The sequence below is a fragment of the Alligator sinensis genome, unplaced genomic scaffold (assembly GCF_000455745.1).
Source record: "Alligator sinensis unplaced genomic scaffold, ASM45574v1 scaffold1286_1, whole genome shotgun sequence".
NCBI lineage: Eukaryota > Metazoa > Chordata > Crocodylia > Alligatoridae > Alligator > Alligator sinensis.
In genome coordinates, this window is record NW_005842606.1 from 874669 (window position 1) to 894819 (window position 20151).

At 42.7% G+C, this 20151-nt stretch overlaps 1 protein-coding gene across 1 annotated transcript in view; it reads right to left on the reverse strand.

The window, feature by feature from the left end:
- TFG (TRK-fused gene) overlaps positions 1-20151 on the reverse strand; it is a 33766-nt gene that overhangs the window by 6770 nt on the left and 6845 nt on the right. The window contains exons 4-7 of the mRNA XM_006033069.3: positions 14588-14671; positions 11052-11198; positions 9257-9421; positions 3681-3821 (exon numbers count right to left, since the gene is read on the reverse strand). Of these exons, the coding sequence (XP_006033131.1) occupies positions 3681-3821; positions 9257-9421; positions 11052-11198; positions 14588-14671 (537 nt within the window). The remainder of the gene's footprint in view (positions 1-3680; positions 3822-9256; positions 9422-11051; positions 11199-14587; positions 14672-20151) is intronic.

The following is a 20151-nucleotide window of genomic DNA, read 5'->3' on the forward strand; positions in this document are numbered from 1 at the left end:
GATGCCAATTTATTTTATCTGGCCCTGGGCCTGTCTACCTTGAACCCACTGCTGGGGGCACCAGACAGAGCGGGCAGAAGGGATCTCCACAGAGACCAGCCTTGGACCCCTCTGGGTTGGGCATGCTTGGCCGGGTGCATGGAATGGGCCTATGGGCGGGCAGGGAGCAGTGTCTGGGAGCAGGGTGGGCGAGTGAGGCCGGGGCCGAGCTGCGATCCACTCCCTCCATGCTTCCTGCCCCACCACCATCCTGCAATCCCAGCCCTGGCCCTACCCATTTTGTTCCTGGATGCTGCATCCCGCCCACCCACAGCCCCATCCCATCTGCCCAGCTGAGCACACCCTGCCCACAGGGGTACCAGGCTGGTCTCCATGGAGACCCTGCCCATGCACTCCATCTGGCACCCCAATGGTGCGTGAGGGGTGGACAGGCCCAGGGTGCCCAGGCAGTGGGAGACCATGTCTGTATTTTAATAACCATGTCTTTTTATTGGGAAAACCCAGCAGCTTTGATGCAGCTTTTAAGTTTCTTCTGCTTTTAACATGCTGCAGTGATTTTTCATTCATTTCACGTTAGCAAGTGATTCAACAGTTCCAGAGCACTGTAAAACACTTTTACCTCTTATTTATTACAACAGTCAACCTTTTACTGCTTATATCTTATTTTTGTCAATTTGACCGCCTTTCCCATAGAGATACTAAAAAAAGCAGTCAGCAGCCGAAAATTAGAATGCTTATTTTACAGCTACATTTTCTGGCTGCCAAAGGAAGACCTAAACACAAATTTCCAAAAGCATCTGCAGCACAAGTGTTGGGAGCCAAGAGGTACAAAATCTAAATTATATTTAAAACCTCTAAGCATTTTATGCATTGTTTTACTTTTTTTTTTTTTAATAAAAAAAAGAGAGACACAGAGAAGATATAAAGAAGTGTCACACTTCTAATAGTGCAGTTATAAAAGGCAGCCACAATTTTCAGAGAAAAGAACAGGGCTGAAAGCAACACATCTCAGATGCCTGATCTTAAATGTTTAGTTAAGCCAATTAAAAGTCTAATTTTTAGCTTGCTTAAATGTCTGCACTTTGTTACATTAATTACTTTCCACAGATGACTTAATGCTTTTTTCAGTTATATCATGGGTGCTTAGCCCTTATCAGTCTCAAATTTTACAGAAGCCTTTCTTGTTGGTTGGCAAGGCTTTTTGAATAGATGTGAACTGAGTAGTTGGAAAAAAGTTATCAGTAAGCTTGTGGGCACAATTGCCCTTTTTCCTGTTGGTTCTAACTTACATATTTCAGTCCTAACTTCTTTCTGGCTAGTTTGATGACAATGCAGTTACTCTCTCCACTTTAATGTTTGCTACACTAAACTATTTGAGCATTCATCTGTAGACTGTTATACACATAGTAGGAAGTGAGAGGAATGAAATTCTGCCTCTAAATCTGATCACTTTGGCACAGGTAAAATATCAAATTAAGAAGAAGAAACGTAAAAATTAAAAGCTATGTTTTAAAATGCAACAGAGCAGGTCTCTCCACAGCAGAGAGAGAATTCCATTGGAAAGAACAGCAAGCTTGTCTGACAGCTCAGGGACAATGCAGAAGTTTATCATCCAATATAACAGAGACTTCAGGCAAGTGCATATTTAGAAATCAAGGGCAGGGTTGGCCAACTGTCTGTAGATTTACAAACAGCCCATAAAAATAGAGTAAAAAACGTGTGTCCCTACAGACCATGAACAAACTGAAGACATCTGTAAAAAAGTGAGGCAACAATGAGCTGGATGGACAGTCAAAACACAGCGGCACCACCTGGTGTCCGAGTAGGAGCACAACACCCTGCAGGGAACTCTCCAGGGCTTTGTGACTGGCTGAAGCCCATTGAGCCCCTTCCCATCACCAGCCAGTTGCTGCTGCTCCATCCCTTTGGCTGTCCCCTGCTTCTAACAGCTATTTACCCCAAAGGTACAGGGAGGGGTTGGTGCAGCCTGGACACAGCTGTAAGTTGGGAGAAAAGGCAGTGGGTGATGGTCTGTGCTGGTATCTGGGAAGTAGGGTCACAACTGTGAGGTAGGTTACAGTGGGGGTAGCACCAAGCAGGATGATGTTGAAGGTATCAAGAGTATAGGGGTGAGCAGAGGACCCCAGGGTGGGGGCAACACAGTATAAAACCAAGTAATGTCACTGGGACAGAGCAATATTAGGATTATACAGAGTATGAGTGCATTAAAAAGCTGAGCTGGTCCACACCACTGAACAAATGAACAAGATTAGTCGATCCTCTAAATGACACAGTAAATACAATTAGCAAGCAGCATTTAATTGGCTCACTTTAAAGGCACAAGCCAACAGTTTAAACAGAGTCATAGAAAATTAGGGTTGGAAGGGACCTCAGGAGGGCATCTAGTCCAACCCCCTGCTCAAAGCAAGACTCTCCCCAACTAGATCATTCCAGCCAAGGCTTTGTCTAGCCGGGCCTTAAAAGCCTCCAAGGATGGAGATTCCACCACCTCTCTAGGTAACCTGTTCCAGTGTTTCACCACCCTCCTAGTAAGAACTTTTTTCCTAATATCCAACCTAACCTCCCTTGCCGCAGCTTGAGACCATTGCTCCTTGTTCTGTCATCTGTCACCACTGAGAACAGTTTAGCTCCATCCTTTTTGGAAGCCCACTTCAGGTAGTTTAAGCCTGCTATCAAATCTCCCTTCGGTCTTCACTTCTACAGACTAAATAAACCCAGTTCCCTCAGCCTCTCATACATCATACGCCCCAGCCCCCTACCCTCTCCAACTTGTACACATCCTTTCTGTAGTCAGGGGCCCAAATCTGGACATAGTACTCCAGATGTGGTCTCACTAGTGCAGAATAGAGAAAAATAACTACAGGAAACCCTCGTTATTCGCGGGTTTGGTTTTCGTGGTTTCATGTATTCATGAATGCCAAACCTGCATTTTAAATACACTTTAAGCACTTACCAGAGCTCCTTGGGAGCTCCGCGCTTGCTGGCACCAGGCTCCTGCTGCCATACTCCCGTGCCCGCACCAACCCCCAGTCGCCTGGGGCACTGCGTTCATGAACACAGTGCCTTATTCACAGATTTCACCATCCGCGGGGGATATGAGAACGTATCCCCCATGAATGGCAAGGGTTGCCTGTACTTCCCCTCAGTCTGCTGGCAACACTCCTACTAATGCAGAAAATCCTTCTGCATTTGTTGCAAAACTGCAAGGGACTTCAATTACTGCTTCACCCAGTGATTAGAACAACATGTTAGGACTTCTGAGCCACATTAATGGCAAAGTTTGGTAATTTTTAAACTCTCAGTCATATATGCATTAGCTTTATCACAGTTACCACAATACTGCAACAAAATGTTCCTTTCTTTTTAATGTATAGCATGACCCGACTTTAAAAAAAAAAAAAAAAAAAAAAAAAAGACAAAGCTACTGCACCACCTAGTGTTTTAACAGAGAAGATTAAAAAAAAAAATTCAGAGCAGGGCAGCTGTGACCTTTGGGTTCTGATGATCACTTTAGCCATTTCCTTTTGTGTGGAGTACTAGAAGTACCACTTGAAGTTACAATATAATCTTTTAATGAAAAATGTGACAAACCTCTAAATTACCCAGAGTCTGAAAATGGCAATTTTCACATTGTAAGACAGCAAAAGCATGCTGCTCACCTTCCATTTGACCAGTTTGAGGCTGAGTTCCTGCATAGGATGGCTGCTGTGGCTGAACACCAGGTGGATGAGCTGCAGAAGAGGAGGAAGCAATGCTATCTGGTGTCCCTGAACGTTCTTCAACCGGGGCACTGGGTGGGCCTGGAGAGTGCAAGGAAAAAAAAAAAACAAAAACAAAAATGACTACACAGAAGAAGGGCACAGACTGAAAGACTCAAAGATAAATTTAATCCAGAATTAATATAAATTCTTTCTAGGGGAAAAAAAAAAGGACTTTGTTCAGCTTTGCATAGCTTTACATTTGAAAAAGGTTAAAATTTAAGGGTGCCTGTAGACACATGGGGAGCCTACTCCAATGCGCTGTAATTACAATGCATTGAAGCAGACTCGACTGAGTTTGCTGGAGTGTGCTAATTAGCGTACTCTAGCAACCTCCATGTCCCATGTATCAGCATCCTCACGCTTCAAAATGGCAGTGGGGGCAATGTGTCTAAAGCTCATTTGATGAGCTTAATGAAAGTGGTTGTGTCACAATTTTGAAGTGCAGGGACACTGATACACAAGATGCTGTGGGTGCTTTAAGTAGAGCGGCTCTTGGAGCCGTTCTAATTAACTAAAGCCCCCCCAACCCCACGGCAGAGCATGTGTAAAAATGCCTTCTCATGCTAAACACAATTTAAAAACAATTATAAAAAAAACCCTTGAATTTCCACATTTACTTGGAGAGTATCTACTATGGTGATTTCCCAGTGTCCTAAGCAAGTAATTTATTTTACTGGCAAGTAGACAAATAATACTGAGAACATCCCCTCCCCCCACTTAATTCTTCAGACTTCCCCTTTCAGTCAGGGGAAGCTTTTGTTTTGAAAAGTTACTTGCCATGAAAATTATTCACACTTCTCTTTACCACTGAGAAGAGGGCACAATAGCACTCCATGAATTCTGGTTTTAAATTTGCAAAAAAGGTATGGAATGCCCATTTGAAAAAGAAAAAAAAATGTTATATGTTTTGATCCATGACAAGGAACCTAAAGCCCCAACCCTACTAACACATATGACAACCGATACCCAGGAAAAAGCCAACCTATTAAATGGGTACTTTGCGTCAGTCTTTCATCAGTCCCATGGCACGCCCATGCCCACTATGGGACAGGGAGGCCCGGCTGAGGGAAATTCCCTGCCCTCCATCAATGCTGACCTCATGAAGGAACACCTTGAGAGGCTGGATACCTTCAAGTCAGCTGTCCCCTGACAATCTACACCCCAGGGTACTCAAGGAGCTGGCGAGCATCATAGCCTAGTCCCTGGCATGGATCTTTGAGAACTCCTGGCACTCTGGTGTAGTGCCCAAAGACTGGAAGAAGGCCAATGTGGTGCCTATCTGCAAGAAAGGGAGGAAAGTGGATCCAGCAAACTATAGGCCCATCAGCCTGACTTCTATCCCGGGGAAGGTCTTAGAAAAGTTTATCAAAGAGGCCATTCTTAATGGACTGGCCGACACCAACATCCTGAGGAATAGCCAGCATGGGTTTGTTGCAGGTAGGTCTTGCCTGACCAATCTCATTTCCCTTTATGACCAGGTGACCTATCACCTGGACAAGGGAGAAGAGATTGATGTCTTATATCTTGTCTTCAAAAAAGCCTTTGATCTGGTATCCCATGATCACCTCTTGGCAGAACTGGCCAATTGTGGCCTTGGGTCCACCACAACCTGCTGGCTGGGAAATTGGCTCCGTGGTCAGACCCAGAGGGTGGTGGTTGACAGAAGTCAATCATCATGGTGCCCTGTGTGACCAGTGGGGTCCCCCAAGCCTCTGTCCTTGGACCCATACTGTTCAACATCTTCATTAATGATGTGGACACTGGAGTCAGAAGCGGACTGGCCAAGTTCGCCGATGACACCAAACTTTGGGGCAAAGCATCCACACCAGAAGACAGGCAGGTTATCCAGGCTGACCAGGACAGGCTCAGCAAGTGTGCGTACGAGAATCTGACGGTGTTCAACGCCGATAAATGCAAGGTTCTCCACCTTGGGGAAAAAAAACCCGCAGCATCCTTATAGGCTCAGCAGTGCTATGTTGGCTAGCACTATGGAAGAAAGAGACTTGGGGGTCATCACTGACCACAAGATGAACATGAGCCTTCAAGGCGATGCCGCGGCTAGTAAAGCGACCAAAACACTGGCTTGTATCCATAGATGCTTCTCAAGCAAATCCCGGGACGTCATTCTCCCCCTGTACTCGGCCTTAGTGAGGCCGCAGCTGGAGTACTGTGTCCAGTTTTGGGCTCCACAATTGGGCTCAGGGACAATCTGGTGGCCACCTATCAATTTATCAGGGGTGACCACCAGTATCTGGGTGAAACATTTGTTCACCAGAGCACCCCAAGGGATGACGAGGTTGAATGGTCATAAACAGCTGCAAAACCGTTTCAGACTGGACACAAGGAAGAATTTCTTTACTGTCCGAGCCCCTGAGGTCTGGAATAGCCTGCCATCGGAGGTGGTTTAAGCATCTACATTGAACACCTTCAAGAAAAAATTGGACACTTATCTTGCTGGGATCCTATGACCCCAGCTGACTTCCTGCCCTTTGGGCGGGGGGCTGGACTCGATGATCTTCCGAGGTCCCTTCCAGCCCTAATGTCTATGAAATATGCATATGGGCAGTTCTAGTGACCTCAAGTGCTTACAGATGTACAAAGTCAAACAACTGTGGGTGTAGGACCTAAAACTGTAAACACCTGTCATTTTAACGTCAACTCAAACATTATACATCTATTGAAACATGCATTTTTCTTTTTAAATCTGTTCCCTTGTTTTAGGCAGGGGAAGAGGGTGTGGAAAGCAGCCAAGCCCTGAGGAGGCCCTGCAGGAGCGGGGCATGGCCCAGCCCTGATTCAGGTGCATAGGGTGAGAGGGGGGAAAATGGCATGGCCCTGATCCAGTCATGGGGGACGGGGGCAAGGGGGGCATGGCCCAGCCCTGATTCAGACCATGTGGAAGCAGGGGGGGAGGCCTACTGGATGTCAGCATCAACAGGCTACTGTTGTAATGCATCTGTTGACTGCAGCATCTGTTCACTCTTCTTTTTAACAAACACCATAGTTCTTTGGCAGCCCAAAATGAACATGGTTGGTGCTTCTACTCTTCTTACTTTGTATGGGATTCTTAAGAAAATTCCTTTCACTTCTTTACTGGAGGACTTCTTTAATGCTAAATGAAGTGTTTTAAGGAGTGGATAACGGTTCTAAAGACGAAGCTAACATAGCTCAAAGAAGATAAGGTTTAAAGTCAACGTTTTTTGCCAGATTTTCTCGTGAAATTACATTTTATGCAAGGAAGGCCAGAAATAAGTTTTTATTGCAACTTTGAAAATGGGAGCTGATAAGCCATCTGAGTTCAGAGAAGCCACATTAAATGTGGCGTTTCAAAAAAATTCTATGAACTGACAATGCATCTATGGTGCCTATATTTCAAATGAGTAATATTGTTGGAAGTGATCTTATTTTTCAGTTAGGAGTTTGAACGGTGACACTGTACACAGGAACAGCACTTTGACATGTTTGAAACAGCTATCAAATGTAATGTTTATAGTGCTATTCTACATTTGCACTGATAACTGTACCAACTCTGAAGCTGTTGTTACCATAAGATGTTTCAATGGTATCCTCTCTCAAGTCTCAACTGATAAGCTATTTTGTGTAAAGGGTCTGTGGCAGTGCACCTTTGGTGCCTGCCACTTTAAGAGCTGGAGCAGGCAGCTGCCAGGTGCTTGATTAAGGCGGCCATTTTCAAACTTATGCAAGGCAGACAGAGACAGCAGTTTGCTGCTTGCAACTGAGGAAGCGACATCACCCGGCTGAGCTTCTACTCACAACATCTTGGAGGTAAAAGGGCTGGAGGGTCCTGGTCCTGGGCACGATCTGAAACTGTACCCTGCTGGGGTAGGGAGGCCTGGAGGGACTGCTTGTGGCAGGGTAGTGTCATTCAAGTGCCAGGACCGCTAGCCTCCCCCAGTGACGGTGAGTAGGGGCACCTTAATATCCCCAGCCCCCATAACATTGTTGGTTATAGATCCAGGCATGTCTCTGGACACCTGGGGTCTTCCACCTCTTACGGCTTAGGATACCCAATAGCAGATAGTGGTGCCAGGCACATCCATAGACACCCGAGCCCAGGGGGGATGCAAGATCCCAGATACCTGCAAGGGACAGGGCAAGAGTGGCCCCGGAGAAGGGCAGTAAGATATTTGGTGGGCCCGCACGGAGTAGGGAGTGTCTTTACTAACTGAAGGACTGTGCATAAGCAAGGTGAGGGATGAGTAGGGCTGAACGCCAGTCTGAAGGGCAGCACCAGGGTGTGTGTTGAGTAGGGCTGAAGGACTGCCAAAAGGGTAGCACGTGGGCCAACCCCCACAGGAGCATATTTGTATGTGCAGAAGTGCCCAGTAGAGGGCTAGGGCAAAGTTAGCCCAATGTCTGGTGAACTGGCTAGTCACTACCCAGATGAGGGCCGCAGGAGAGGCCCAAAAGGTTGTATGTCAGCCAGTCAAGGAGTGAAACTGGTAAAGCTGATGGCCTATGAGAGTCACTTAGAGAAACGGGGCAGGAGTGAAGGGTCCCAGTAGAGTGCAGCATGAAAGAGGCCCAGTAAGAGAGCGCAAAGTGCAAGAGGCCCCAGTGAGAGGGGGCCGGTATGAGTGAGGCTCAGAACAGAGCAGTGTGTAAGAGGCCTGATAGCGGACTAAGTTAGTCTGGCTTTAGGCCAGGAATAGAATAAGATTCTGGATGCCATCTGCAAGGCATGAGCCATGGTATAGAGGTGGTATGGAGCCATGGATAGCGCCCCCTGGCATTGGGACATTAAAAATGGGCAGCCTCCTGCATTTTCCACCAGTTTACTTAACCAGCGAGTCATGGCAGGTGAGACTGGGCAGACTACCCTACTTAGACAGGTGGGCTTGCCAACGTGAGACCCAGGCCTGGGATGGCCCCTGTCACAGGGTCTTTCACACAAATTTTAGAGCAGATGGAAATGTTAAGGTTCAAATTGCTTGAAATGTTTTTGTAAAACAGCAAAGGAGAATGTATCTTTAGTTTCTGTCCAGTCCAATATTTCAACCCTGACACTGAAGCTTTATGCTTTTGCGTGGAAACCTGAAAACAAAGTAGCCGACTAGAAGCTCAGTATAAACTAAAGTAAATGATGAAAATTTAATTCAGACTAGAAAATGAAATTTCTTGGAAAAAAATATTCAAGTAGACTGTTAAGGGTAAAATCTGTAGATTGAACTCTTAAACACTAAACACCAAACTGGGACCACAACAGGTGCAAGCATTCAAATTTCAGTGAAACTGCACCCAGATACAGAAGCATTAGAACAATAGCAAGCCTTTTACTTTAGTTTGAACTACCATAAACTTTTTTTTGCTCTCTCCCCAACTAAGTCATGGTGCAATATATATTTGCTATATGAAGTCATTAAGACAACGTCAGTAAATTCAGCTACAGAAACATTGACAGTTTTAACAATGTAAAATTTTCACTTTATTTTCAGTAAAGTATGTATTCTTACCTGACACCTGCTCCTCTGTCAGGCCAAAAGCTGACATGACATTTTTGCTGATTTCATCTTGGTTTTTTAATGGATCAAAAGCAGACATACTAGCTGCTATGACTTGAGTAGATGGCTTGACAGAGTCAGTAGCAGCAGGTTTTTCTTCCCTACCATCCACAGCATCTATAAGACAAACAATCGCCTTTCTATTAAATACTGGCAGTGACTAAAAAAAAAAAAATCTCACTATTATGACTGTAAGTGGCTTACTGAAAATGTATTCTCTGCATGCAGTTTTTGCAAATTGATGTAAAAAAAAAAAATAGCTGGAAACCCATGATATTTGTTTCTATAACCACCAGTATGAGTGTTCAGTCTTAATTCAATTGTCATGGAATACAAGGTTACTTAAAAATGAAGTTCTAGAACATCTACCCCTACTACAAATAGCAAGCTGATTTCCTAAGCCAGTGGTGCTCAACTTTTCCCCTCCCAAGTGGTATGGACCCCACTGGTGGTCCTGATCCAGCACCAGGACTGCCACCATAAGGACATGTGGAGTGGGGTCTGGAGTCAGTCTAGCTGCAAACCAGAGGGGGAAAGGGGCCATGGCTTGGCCCCATGGATGGGAGGAGGGAAGAGAGAAGGAAGTGTGGCCCAGCCCTGATCCAGATGCAGGGAGGGGGCATGGGCTGGCTGCAACTGGTAATGTGGGCCTTGGGGTTTGGGAATTTGGACAGGGGAAGAGAGGGGAGAAGGCAAGCATATTAATGGACTCTGCTCTTGTGCCACCAAATTTCCCACCCCATGGAAAGCCCCACAGGCCAGATGCGATGGCCCCTCAGGCCACACATGAGCACCCCTGGCCTAAACTGTCCAGGCACAGGACATATATAGAGAATCCAAAATTTGGCAAGAGAACAGGTAAGCAGAAGAGCTCCAGATTCTTTCGCTATAATATTGACAAAACACATAGTAATTTCCTATCATTATTTTTAGGCCTTTCATTATTTTATTACTCCAAAAGACAGTTCAGCCAGGATGACAAGACTGTACAGCTGATTGTACTTATCAAATTTAAACTGCACCACACACAGAGAGCTTGTGTATTCATCAGACATATCACTCTGCTTTCAACTAACAGCACAATTATTTGGGAGCAAATCCTTTTCTAGGAATTTCCAGATGACTAGAATATGATGTTTACATTTAAGACTAGGCTGACCATATCCCAGCTGGTTATTATGCTCAGGAAGGAAATATACTGTTCCTTAAATGTGAAACATGAAACAAAAATTGATGTATAAGTAAGTAGTAATAAAGATGCATCATTAGGCTATCAGGGAAGTAGTGTTGTCTCTAGGCAAAAGACTATGAGCTAGATTCCTGAGTTCAAAACACTAATTCACCGAACGATCTCACACAAAATCATTACCCTTCCAATGTCCTATGCCATCCCATACCTGTAAATAAACATACTTTTAATGAACCTCGCACATAGGAGCATTAAGAGGATCTAATATTTTCAAGAGCACTTCAAAAGTTAATACTCTACAGCTTCAAAGTTGGAAACAAAGCAGTCAATGTTTCTTAATTTTTTTACACCAATTTGTCTAATGCTCTCAACTAGGAACAGTTTGTAAATATTACCTCAAAAACATTAGCAATTTAAATTTCTGAAGCAGGAAGTGATGAACGGTCTACAGACTTAATAGAAACAGGAGGTACGAGTTGAGGTTGTTGTATAAAGGAGTGCAGAAAGTTTGAGGCAAATCAGTTCCTGCAATGCTTTGAGAACAGGTGACCAACCTACCATTTTCAGGCAGGCTGGTAGAAAGCCCAGGTTCAACAGGTGGTTCTAAACAGTCCAGCAAGCGATTCACTTTATTACGAAGCTCTATCAGCTCTCGGCGAAGATATTTCACTTGACTGGATTCTAGAGGTCTTGGCTGCCCGTTAACTGTAAAACCAGAAGTTAAAAATACGTTTGGTTGTACATACACAGATTAACCTTATGCAATAAATGTCCTAGATGCCAAGTATGAAATAGAAGCATCCCCACTGTACAATGTTTAAGTCTACTAGTTTTTTCCTACATGGACAGTTTAAAAAGAAATGTACAATAGGTCATGAGTAAACAGATTATGATCTCCCTCTAGTCCATCTAAAACACTCCAATTTAGCACACTGTATTACTACATAGTAGCAGAACTGCATGGAAAAGTTTGCATGGCACCTGCCTGCACAATGCTTAGTTCAACCCAGAATTATTTTTTCCAGTTACCAATTCAAATAAAATAGAGAAAACAACTTGGATTTAACTGCTTTTATCAAAACACAGCTTTAAAAAATACAAGTCTTAACCATCATGAAATCTTTATTTGATAAACATGCATGAATTCTATAGCAACCAAGATTTGATGCTATTCCTGGGAAATAGAAATATAGAGAAGGGTAGACTAGAATAGAGATTTTTTCCTAACCATTTAATTACAGCAGTTTAAGTGATGCCTGTAAACAGAGTGGGTACAAAGCATGAATGCCTGAACAGGCATTCAAATCCTTAGCCCTTGAGAGCAGAGGGCTTGTACTGATTATGCTGAACAAGCAGGGGCCCCTGTATACCAATCTCAGCATGGTCTGCAGACTCCCTTCATCTGCCCCGAAACAGATGGCAGCAGTGCACGGGGCAGCCTGAGAGCAGTCTGGGGCAGCCAGTTAGCCTGCGTCTCGCTGCAACACAATATGGGATTGTGAAGAAGGTACGCTCTCCTTCCTGCTCAGTAAGTTGCACATCATTTCCAAGAAGGACTACTGGGATGATATTGGATCCATCTGATGAAGAAGAGAAAGTGTATCCATGTGTCAGGGTTCACTAACTAATAAGGAGGGCTTTCAATTACATTCACCAGGGGATGGAGAGAAAAGCACAGAAAAGAGAGAGGGACTTGAATAAAAACCTAGCAAGGGGAGGCAATAGCATTAGGTGTAGGAATGTTCTCAGGGAGCAAGTAGAACAATCAGTTAGATACTTGAAATACTCATACAAGAAGCTTGGAGAAAAACAACAAGAAGAACTGAAGGTCCTAGTACAATCACAAATTAAGATGTAATTGGGATTATGGAGATGTGGTGGGATAGTTCATGCACTTGCTTCTTCAGGAAGGGGGAAAAAATGAGGTGTTGCCCTCTATATAAAAGGAGATGTACATGTGTTCTGAGGCATATTACGAAATGCGAAGTAGGCCTCTTAAAAGCCTCTGATTAGATGGGAGAGTAGCAGAGACGTCACAGCGGGCATCTGCTATGCAGACCACCAAACCAAGAGGAAGGAGCAAGCAGACAAAGCCTTTTTTAAACAACTACAGGAAGTTCCCAAATTGCATGGCTTACTTCTAATGATGGAGTTTAATTACTATAATACTTGCTGGCTGGGAAACAGTGCACAGTTAGTCCAGCAAATTCTTGGAGTATGTTCAGGATAACTTTTTGGTACAGCTGGTGGAGCTGCCAACTAAGAGGAAGGTCTTCTCAACTTGCTGCTCCCAAACAAAAAACTGATTGAGAATGTGAAGGCAGAGTGACAGTGACCAAGAAATGATAGAGTTCAAGAACCTACAGGGCTGAAGGAGGGACAGCAGCAGAATTAGGACACTGAACTTCAGACTTCAAACTCACTCAGGAAACAGATGGGCAGGATGCCCTGGGAAGGAAGTCTGAGAAGAAAAGGAGTCCAAGAGAGCCAGCTGTACTTTAAGGAGACCATATCAAGGACACAGGAACAAGCTATGTTGATGTGATGGAAGAATAGGAAGTGCAAAAGATTGCTGTCTAGCCAGCCCAATGATCTCTTCAAGGGGCTAAAACTAAAAAAGGAATCCTATAAAAAGCAGAAACTTGGTGATAGTTCTAGGGAAGAGTATAAGTGTATTGTATGGGCATTCAGGGAGAAAATTAGGAAGGCCAAGACATGATTTGAGATGCAAATGGCAACGGATGTAAACGAAAAAGAAAAGGGATTCTACAAGGATATCAAAATTAAGGCAAAGACCAAAGAAACCATTGATCCCTTATAGAATGAAGAATGCAATCTAGTTATGGTGATGCAGAATAGTGAAGTATTTAACACCTTTTTAACTTCAACTGTACAAATAAGTCAGTTACCAGATGACCAGTGTAATTGACAGCAAAGACGAACAGCCTAGAAGGGTGGAAGAACGTGTTAGAGATTACTTGGAGAAGCTAGATGCTTTCAAATTAGCAGGGCTAGGCGAGATCCACCCTAGGGTAGTGAAGAAATTGGACGAAGTAATTCCAGAGCCACCGGCTATCCTCTCTGGAGGTCAGGTGAGGTCCAAGACTAGAAAGGTCAAAATATAGTTCCCATCTTTATGAAAGGGAAAAAGGAGGACTTGGGGAATTACAGACTGGTCAGTAATACCTTGAAAGACCTTGAAAGACCATGGAACAATTCTTCAAATCATCTATTCTGAAGCACCTAGAAGAGGTAAAGGTGATCGTGAGCAGAGAGATGGACTAAAGGTCTGGGAAATGTGACGTAGGAGGAAAGACTGAAAGATTATTTAGTCTGGAGAAAAGACTGAGGAAGAATTTGATAATAGTCTTCAAGTATCTGAAGGATGATTAGAGAGAGGAAGGAGATGGACTTTTTTCCTGTAGCTGTAGGGAACAGGACTAGGAACAATGGCCTCCAACTGCAAAAGAGGAAATTTAGGATGGAGATTTGGAAGAACTCCGACTATGAAGGTGATTAAAGAATGGAATGGAATGGGCTGCCTAGTAGATTCACCATCCCTGGAAATGTCCGTCTAACCTGCTCTATTCCTGACATTTGACTGGGATGGTTTAGTTGGGCCAGAGACTGGACTAGATGACCCTATGAGATGAGATCTCTTCTAGCCCAACCTTCCTACAATACTATAATGGTACACTTGAAATATGTTCAGCTTAGAGTAAGAACTAGTTTTACAGCCCTATGTCTATTAATTATCCCTCTTTTACTTTTATAACCACATTTTCTTATTTTAAATATTCCTCTGTGTTATTTTGCTGAGCAGAAGAGCCACACAAACAGGAAAGAACTAAGTGAATACGCAAGGGAAAAGGGAAGGACTATCAATTAAATTAGACAAACCTTTAGTTATTTTTCCTTACTGCTGTTTTTAAGTGACACCTAAGTTTAAAGTATTTCAGGGGACAACACAATATTTAAATTAATTACATCTTTATAATTATAAACAGTTCCTGATAGGGTAAGAGATATGAATCATTCATTTATTTATATTATTTCATATACAAGTAATATTAAAAACGTAAGCCAGAACTTACCAAATAACGTCAGTTTAAGTATCCTACTGCACTGAATTGCAAAGGAAAGATCTGAGCTATCAAAAATCGTTATAAGATCTCCATCTGCAGAGAATTAAAAAACAAACAAACCATGTTTTTAATATTAAAGTAAGGGGAAAAGAAGTCACACATTTTTAAGTCAAACATACATTTTGGATCAGAACACTTTTTTTTTTAAACTTACTAAATTAATCATGCTAGCTTGATTTGAAATGATTAGATAAATAGAGTTTGTTGACATGTTATAAATACAGGCTGAATGTAAAGGCTTGTAAGAGAGGAATTTAGGAAACATGCATAAACTGTCATTTAAAAGTAAACTCTACAATTCCTATCTCCAGACATGACCAGTGGTAACCCATTATTTGTGATTTTAAAATGACATTACAAAAAAAAAAAAATCCAACTCAGCTGAAACCTGGCCACCACCTCTTAGGAAGAATTTTCAGTTCCACATGCTGTAAATATTTACACAGAATAGATCAGTAAATATCAATTCATATAGTTTAATAACAAAAGGGCACCAAAACCAGTGAAAATTATTACACATCTGTTTAAGTGTCTCAAAGTGTGCTTGAAAATCTTATTAGAAATACACAGCCCTCATATTCACAGATTTCATAGACATTAGGGCTGGAAGGGACCTCACGAGATCCAGGTCCAGCCCCCTGCCCAAGGGGCAGGAAGTCAGCTAGGGTCAGATCACCTCAGCAAGATAAGCATCCAGAAAAAATAATACAGATTGTATTTGGAAAAAAACAATACAGATTGTATGTAAATTTGCATTTTTTGAGAGCCATACAAATTATTTAGGTTGCAGTACATACATTACAGTTCTGAGGGCAGAAAACCCTTAATATCAATATCCAATGACTGGGTGAATCAACTACACCTGTTTCTTGCAAAGACAAGATATTAGCTAAAGTTAGGAAAAGAGAAGAGGTCATGACTACGTAAAAATAGAGAATGTAATAATTTTGAGTATTGATGTGGGTGGCTGATCACTGCAAGCAGCATAATGATCAAGAGAAGGTACCAGCCTGACCTTTTAGAAGTTATGAAACACGTTCCTGAGGAAACACATTTTAACATCCCACTATTTCTATCCATTAATCTTAATGAAATGCACTGCAATGAAAGAATTGTGCCAAAGTATTCAGAACAGAACTTTTGACTTCCTAAACTCCAAAAAACTTAGCCTAAACTTGCAGTCTTTTGTTTGATGGAGGAGGCTCCCAATGCACCTCCTATTAGGGTATTTTATGGAGTTTGTACCTGTATGTGTCCTCTCAAAACTGATATAATGAGCCTCAGCAGACAACCTGTGAAGTATTTCTACTCCTATTGATATCCAAAGGAAATAAAAAGAGTGAGGTCTTCACAGGATCGCACTCATACTGATTACAATAAACTTGCCCCAAAACAGTCAATCATACCAGTAGCTTCTTCCATTCACAGATGGGGCACAAAGAATTGTTTCTAAGTATTAGATTGGCTGACTAGATAAAAAGGTAAAACTCACTAAGTGTATGATATGTATACAGAAACACCCTAAAGTATGTAGAAATTTTAAGAAAACAAAACATATTCTAAAACACCACTTTTCTTAACCTCAGTCAAAAGTTTATGCAACAAAAGGAATAAGCAGCAAAATCAGGAAAGAGCGTACACTTTTAGCCAGGCTTTCTAGCAGGACAAGCATCATTTGCAATTATGGATTGCTCTTCATCCAAAGATTCCAATGTGCTTTACAAATACCAATTCTGATTCAACACCTTGAAAGGATGAGTAACAAGATTACCCTCACGAAATGACAGAGCTTTGAAGAAAATTCCACCTTGTACCTCTGCACTACTCTTCCTAAAAAAAGTCCAGAAACCCCTGAATCTACATTATTTACAAAAAAATTCTAAAGAATTGGAGTGCTTTACAGCACTGATTAGAAATGACTAAACAATTGTATGTGACAGTTGTCAAACTTCAAGTAAGTTCTGATTGCAAAACGAAAAAAAGCTTGAAAACTAGAAGTTTGATCATTTAAATATTCTAGCTGCACCATCTTCTGACAAAAAGGTGGTACTACAGTACAAGTCATATTATCTGCCTAAGGACTGACTGGCCTTCAGGTGTGTCCCCTTTTGAAGAAAAAAAAATAAACAATGGAATAACAAAATCAATCTTTTTTTTTTATATTTGTCTAAAACCCTGATCTTGAAAATTACCTTATTTTGGCCTCCAAAACTTTTCTTCTATATCTCAATTCATGGGCAGACTTTTTCTACGATACTTCTCAAGCTGTTGACATAATTGTTTGCCACAGCCAGTATTCATAGATTGTAGAGTCGGAAGGGACCACAATGGATCATCGTGTCCGACCCCCTGCCCCTGGCAGGAAAGAGGACCGAGATCAGATGACCCCAGCCAGGTGACTATCTAGCCTCCTCTTGAAGACCTCCAAGCTAGGTGATAGCACCACCTCTCTTAGAAGCCCATTCCAGATATTGGTCACCCTTACTGTGAAAAATTTCTTCCTAACATCTAACCTAAATCCACTCTCAACTAGTTTACACCCGTTATTCCTAGTCACTCCCTGGGACGCCTTAGTATACAGTGCTTCCCCTATTCCTCATTGACCTCCCCTAATAAATTTATAGGCAGCCACAAGATCTCCCCTCAGCTGTCTCTTGTAAAGGCTGAAGAGATTCAACTCTCTCAACCTCCCCCTGTAGGGTCTATCATGAAGGCCACTAATCATGCAAGTGGCCCTCCTCTGGACCCTCTCAAGATTCCCCACGTCCCTCTTGAAGTGTGGCGCCCAAAACTGGACACAGTACTCCAACTGCAGCCTGACCAGTGCCGCATAGAGGGGGAGCATCGCCTCCTTTGTTCTATTAGTCGTGCACCTGCTAATGCACGACAAGGTGTGATTGGCCTTGTTGATGGCCTCATTACGCTGCCGGCTTGTGTTCATCTTGGAGTCAATTATGACTCCAAGATCCCTCTCTGCCTCCGAGCTGCTGAGAAGGACACTCCCCAACCTATAGGTGTGCTGGGGGTTCCTCCTCCTTCCCAGGTGGAGTACCTTACATCTATCTATTAAATTGCATCCTATTTCTCTCTGCCCATTGATCCAACCTGTCCAGGTCAGCCTGAATCTGCTCCCTGCCCTCCGGTGTACTAACTCTGCCCCATAACTTGGTATCATCAGCAAACTTGGAGAGGGTGCTCTCCACACCCTCATCCAAATCGCTGATGAAGATATTGAAATATATCGGTCCGAGGATCGAACCCTGCGGGACCCCACTGCCCACCTCCCTCCAGGCCGAGAAAGAACCATCCACCACCACTCTCTGGGTGCGGTCCATAGGCAGCAAGAAATTGCAGAAGATCCTAATTTATCACCAGCACCCAAAAGATATATCCAGTTAGAAATGTATAGGGAATAAGGAAAGCCTCTGAGTCCAACAACACACAGCATGGTATCAAATGTATGTGGAGGAATCATATGGCACTAAGGATAATAGACACCTTCCAGTGACATTAGAAGATTTGCAGATAACTATGGGAAGACTAAGCAGGAGTAGGGAAAAATGCCACAAGTATCCTGTAGTTACTCATTTCTGATGTTCTAGCTGCTTCCTGCCTTCCCTTCCTTCTTGCACTCCATCTTTGTGTGCCAAGAAAAATGTTAGAATGTAGCATTACAAGTACTTCCTACAATAGAAGAATCACTTGGGAGAAACTTACTGGAATCTGCTGTTAAGACATCAACGGCATGGATAGGAGAGACGGGGAGGAAAAAAAAATACATTCTAAGTGTGATGTAATTAAGGTAACAGAAATTGAGTAGTTTTTTAAAGTTTTAAACTTTTACAAGAGAGAGACACACAGAATTCAGATCACTATGGTTTTCTGTTTTTGTGTTGGTTTATCCTCCACCCCTACCAGTTCAGACAGAGCTGCAGTTAAGAGGGCAACACAAATCTTATTTGCGTAGCACCTTGCTATTGTACTCCACAGAAGACTTCTAAGCTCATCTCTCCAATGTCAGTAGAATAAGACAATACAAGAGAAGAAACTGGAAAGCAGAAGCTTTTATTTTTTTTACTTTGGGATCCCTGAAAGAAACCAAAAAAAACCCTACAACTTCCTTCTAATACTACCATCCCATAATGAAAATACAGATGTACAGTTCTACAAAAAAAAAAAAAAATCTGAATTGTTATCACTTCCTCTCTGTAGTCCCCACTCAGCCAATCAAATATATTTACTGAACAAATCAGCCGATACATGCCATCTACATTTCCAATTAGAGTGACCGAAAAGAGACTTGGATGGCCGTTTTTGCTTAGCAAATCAAATATTCATATACGGTTATTCAAACAAGTCTGAATGCAAAATGGCACTGCTACTGTGATAGATTGCCTAGCCTACTGGGTAATGCATGTTTCTAGGGGTTGAAAATCCTAATTCCCCAGAGAAAGCAGAGATTATGAACAGGAAGAAAAGATAAAAAGGGCAGAAAAAAACTACAGAACCACTATTGCAGCTCTCTTGTTTAACAAGAGTAAAGACTGAGACAGGCAAGTAGCTGAATGTCTCACTCAGTCCTTCTCTGGATGGAAGGAGAGGAAAGGCAGGGCATAAGGAGCCACTTCTGCTTTTCCAAGATGGAAGGGAGAATAAGGAGGAGAGCTGGGAGGTTTAGGGCAAAAGTTCCAGATGGGTTTGGCATTATTGTATGGCAGGAGGGGAGATGGGGGACATGGCAAAGAAATCAAGTATTTATTTGAAGTGAAAGCGAAGCTCAGAATTCATCTGCTATATCCCTAACCATTTTTTTGATTTGCTGCTCCCCAGAATACTTCATTAGCTGAATCCCATTTTTTGGTATCCCTACTTACAATGGCCACAAGTGACGTCAGTTTAACTGACCTAAAGTTACCCAGGTCATCTCTTTTGATCTTTCTGAATACTGGTATAGAGTTAACCTCTCACTGTCTTTGGGAATTTCCCCGAGTATTTCAAGATTTACTAAAAATTATTAAAACTTAATTTCAGCATATTAGTGATGGCTTTCAATATCTTGGAATATTTTGGTGCAAGTTATGTGGACATGACTATTTAAAAATTACCTAATCATTTATTAGTAATTGAGAGTTTATACCCTCCCTAATTACTCATAGATTGGAACACAATTCATTATCTATGTGATACAAGTCTAACTCTTCCTTCTGCATCATTAAGGCTAAGTACAGACAGTCAAAAAGCCAGAGGCTGAACTGATTCAATCTGTACAGGTTAGTCTAAATTGTGTAGACTGAACAGAGAAGCAAGTGGACATGCATTCACTTTTGATTCTGGAAATGCAGCCACATGCCTGCAGTAGCTCAGGTCTGAAGCTGGGTGGGGGTGCTAGAGCATGGCCCCTGGCCTGCCGGCCACTGCCAAAAGGAAGTGATGGAGGCTGGGAGAGAAGCCCTCCAAGGCTTTTTTCCCCACACCTGCTCCAGCTGGTGTGGGCATGGCCAGACCCCAGCCCA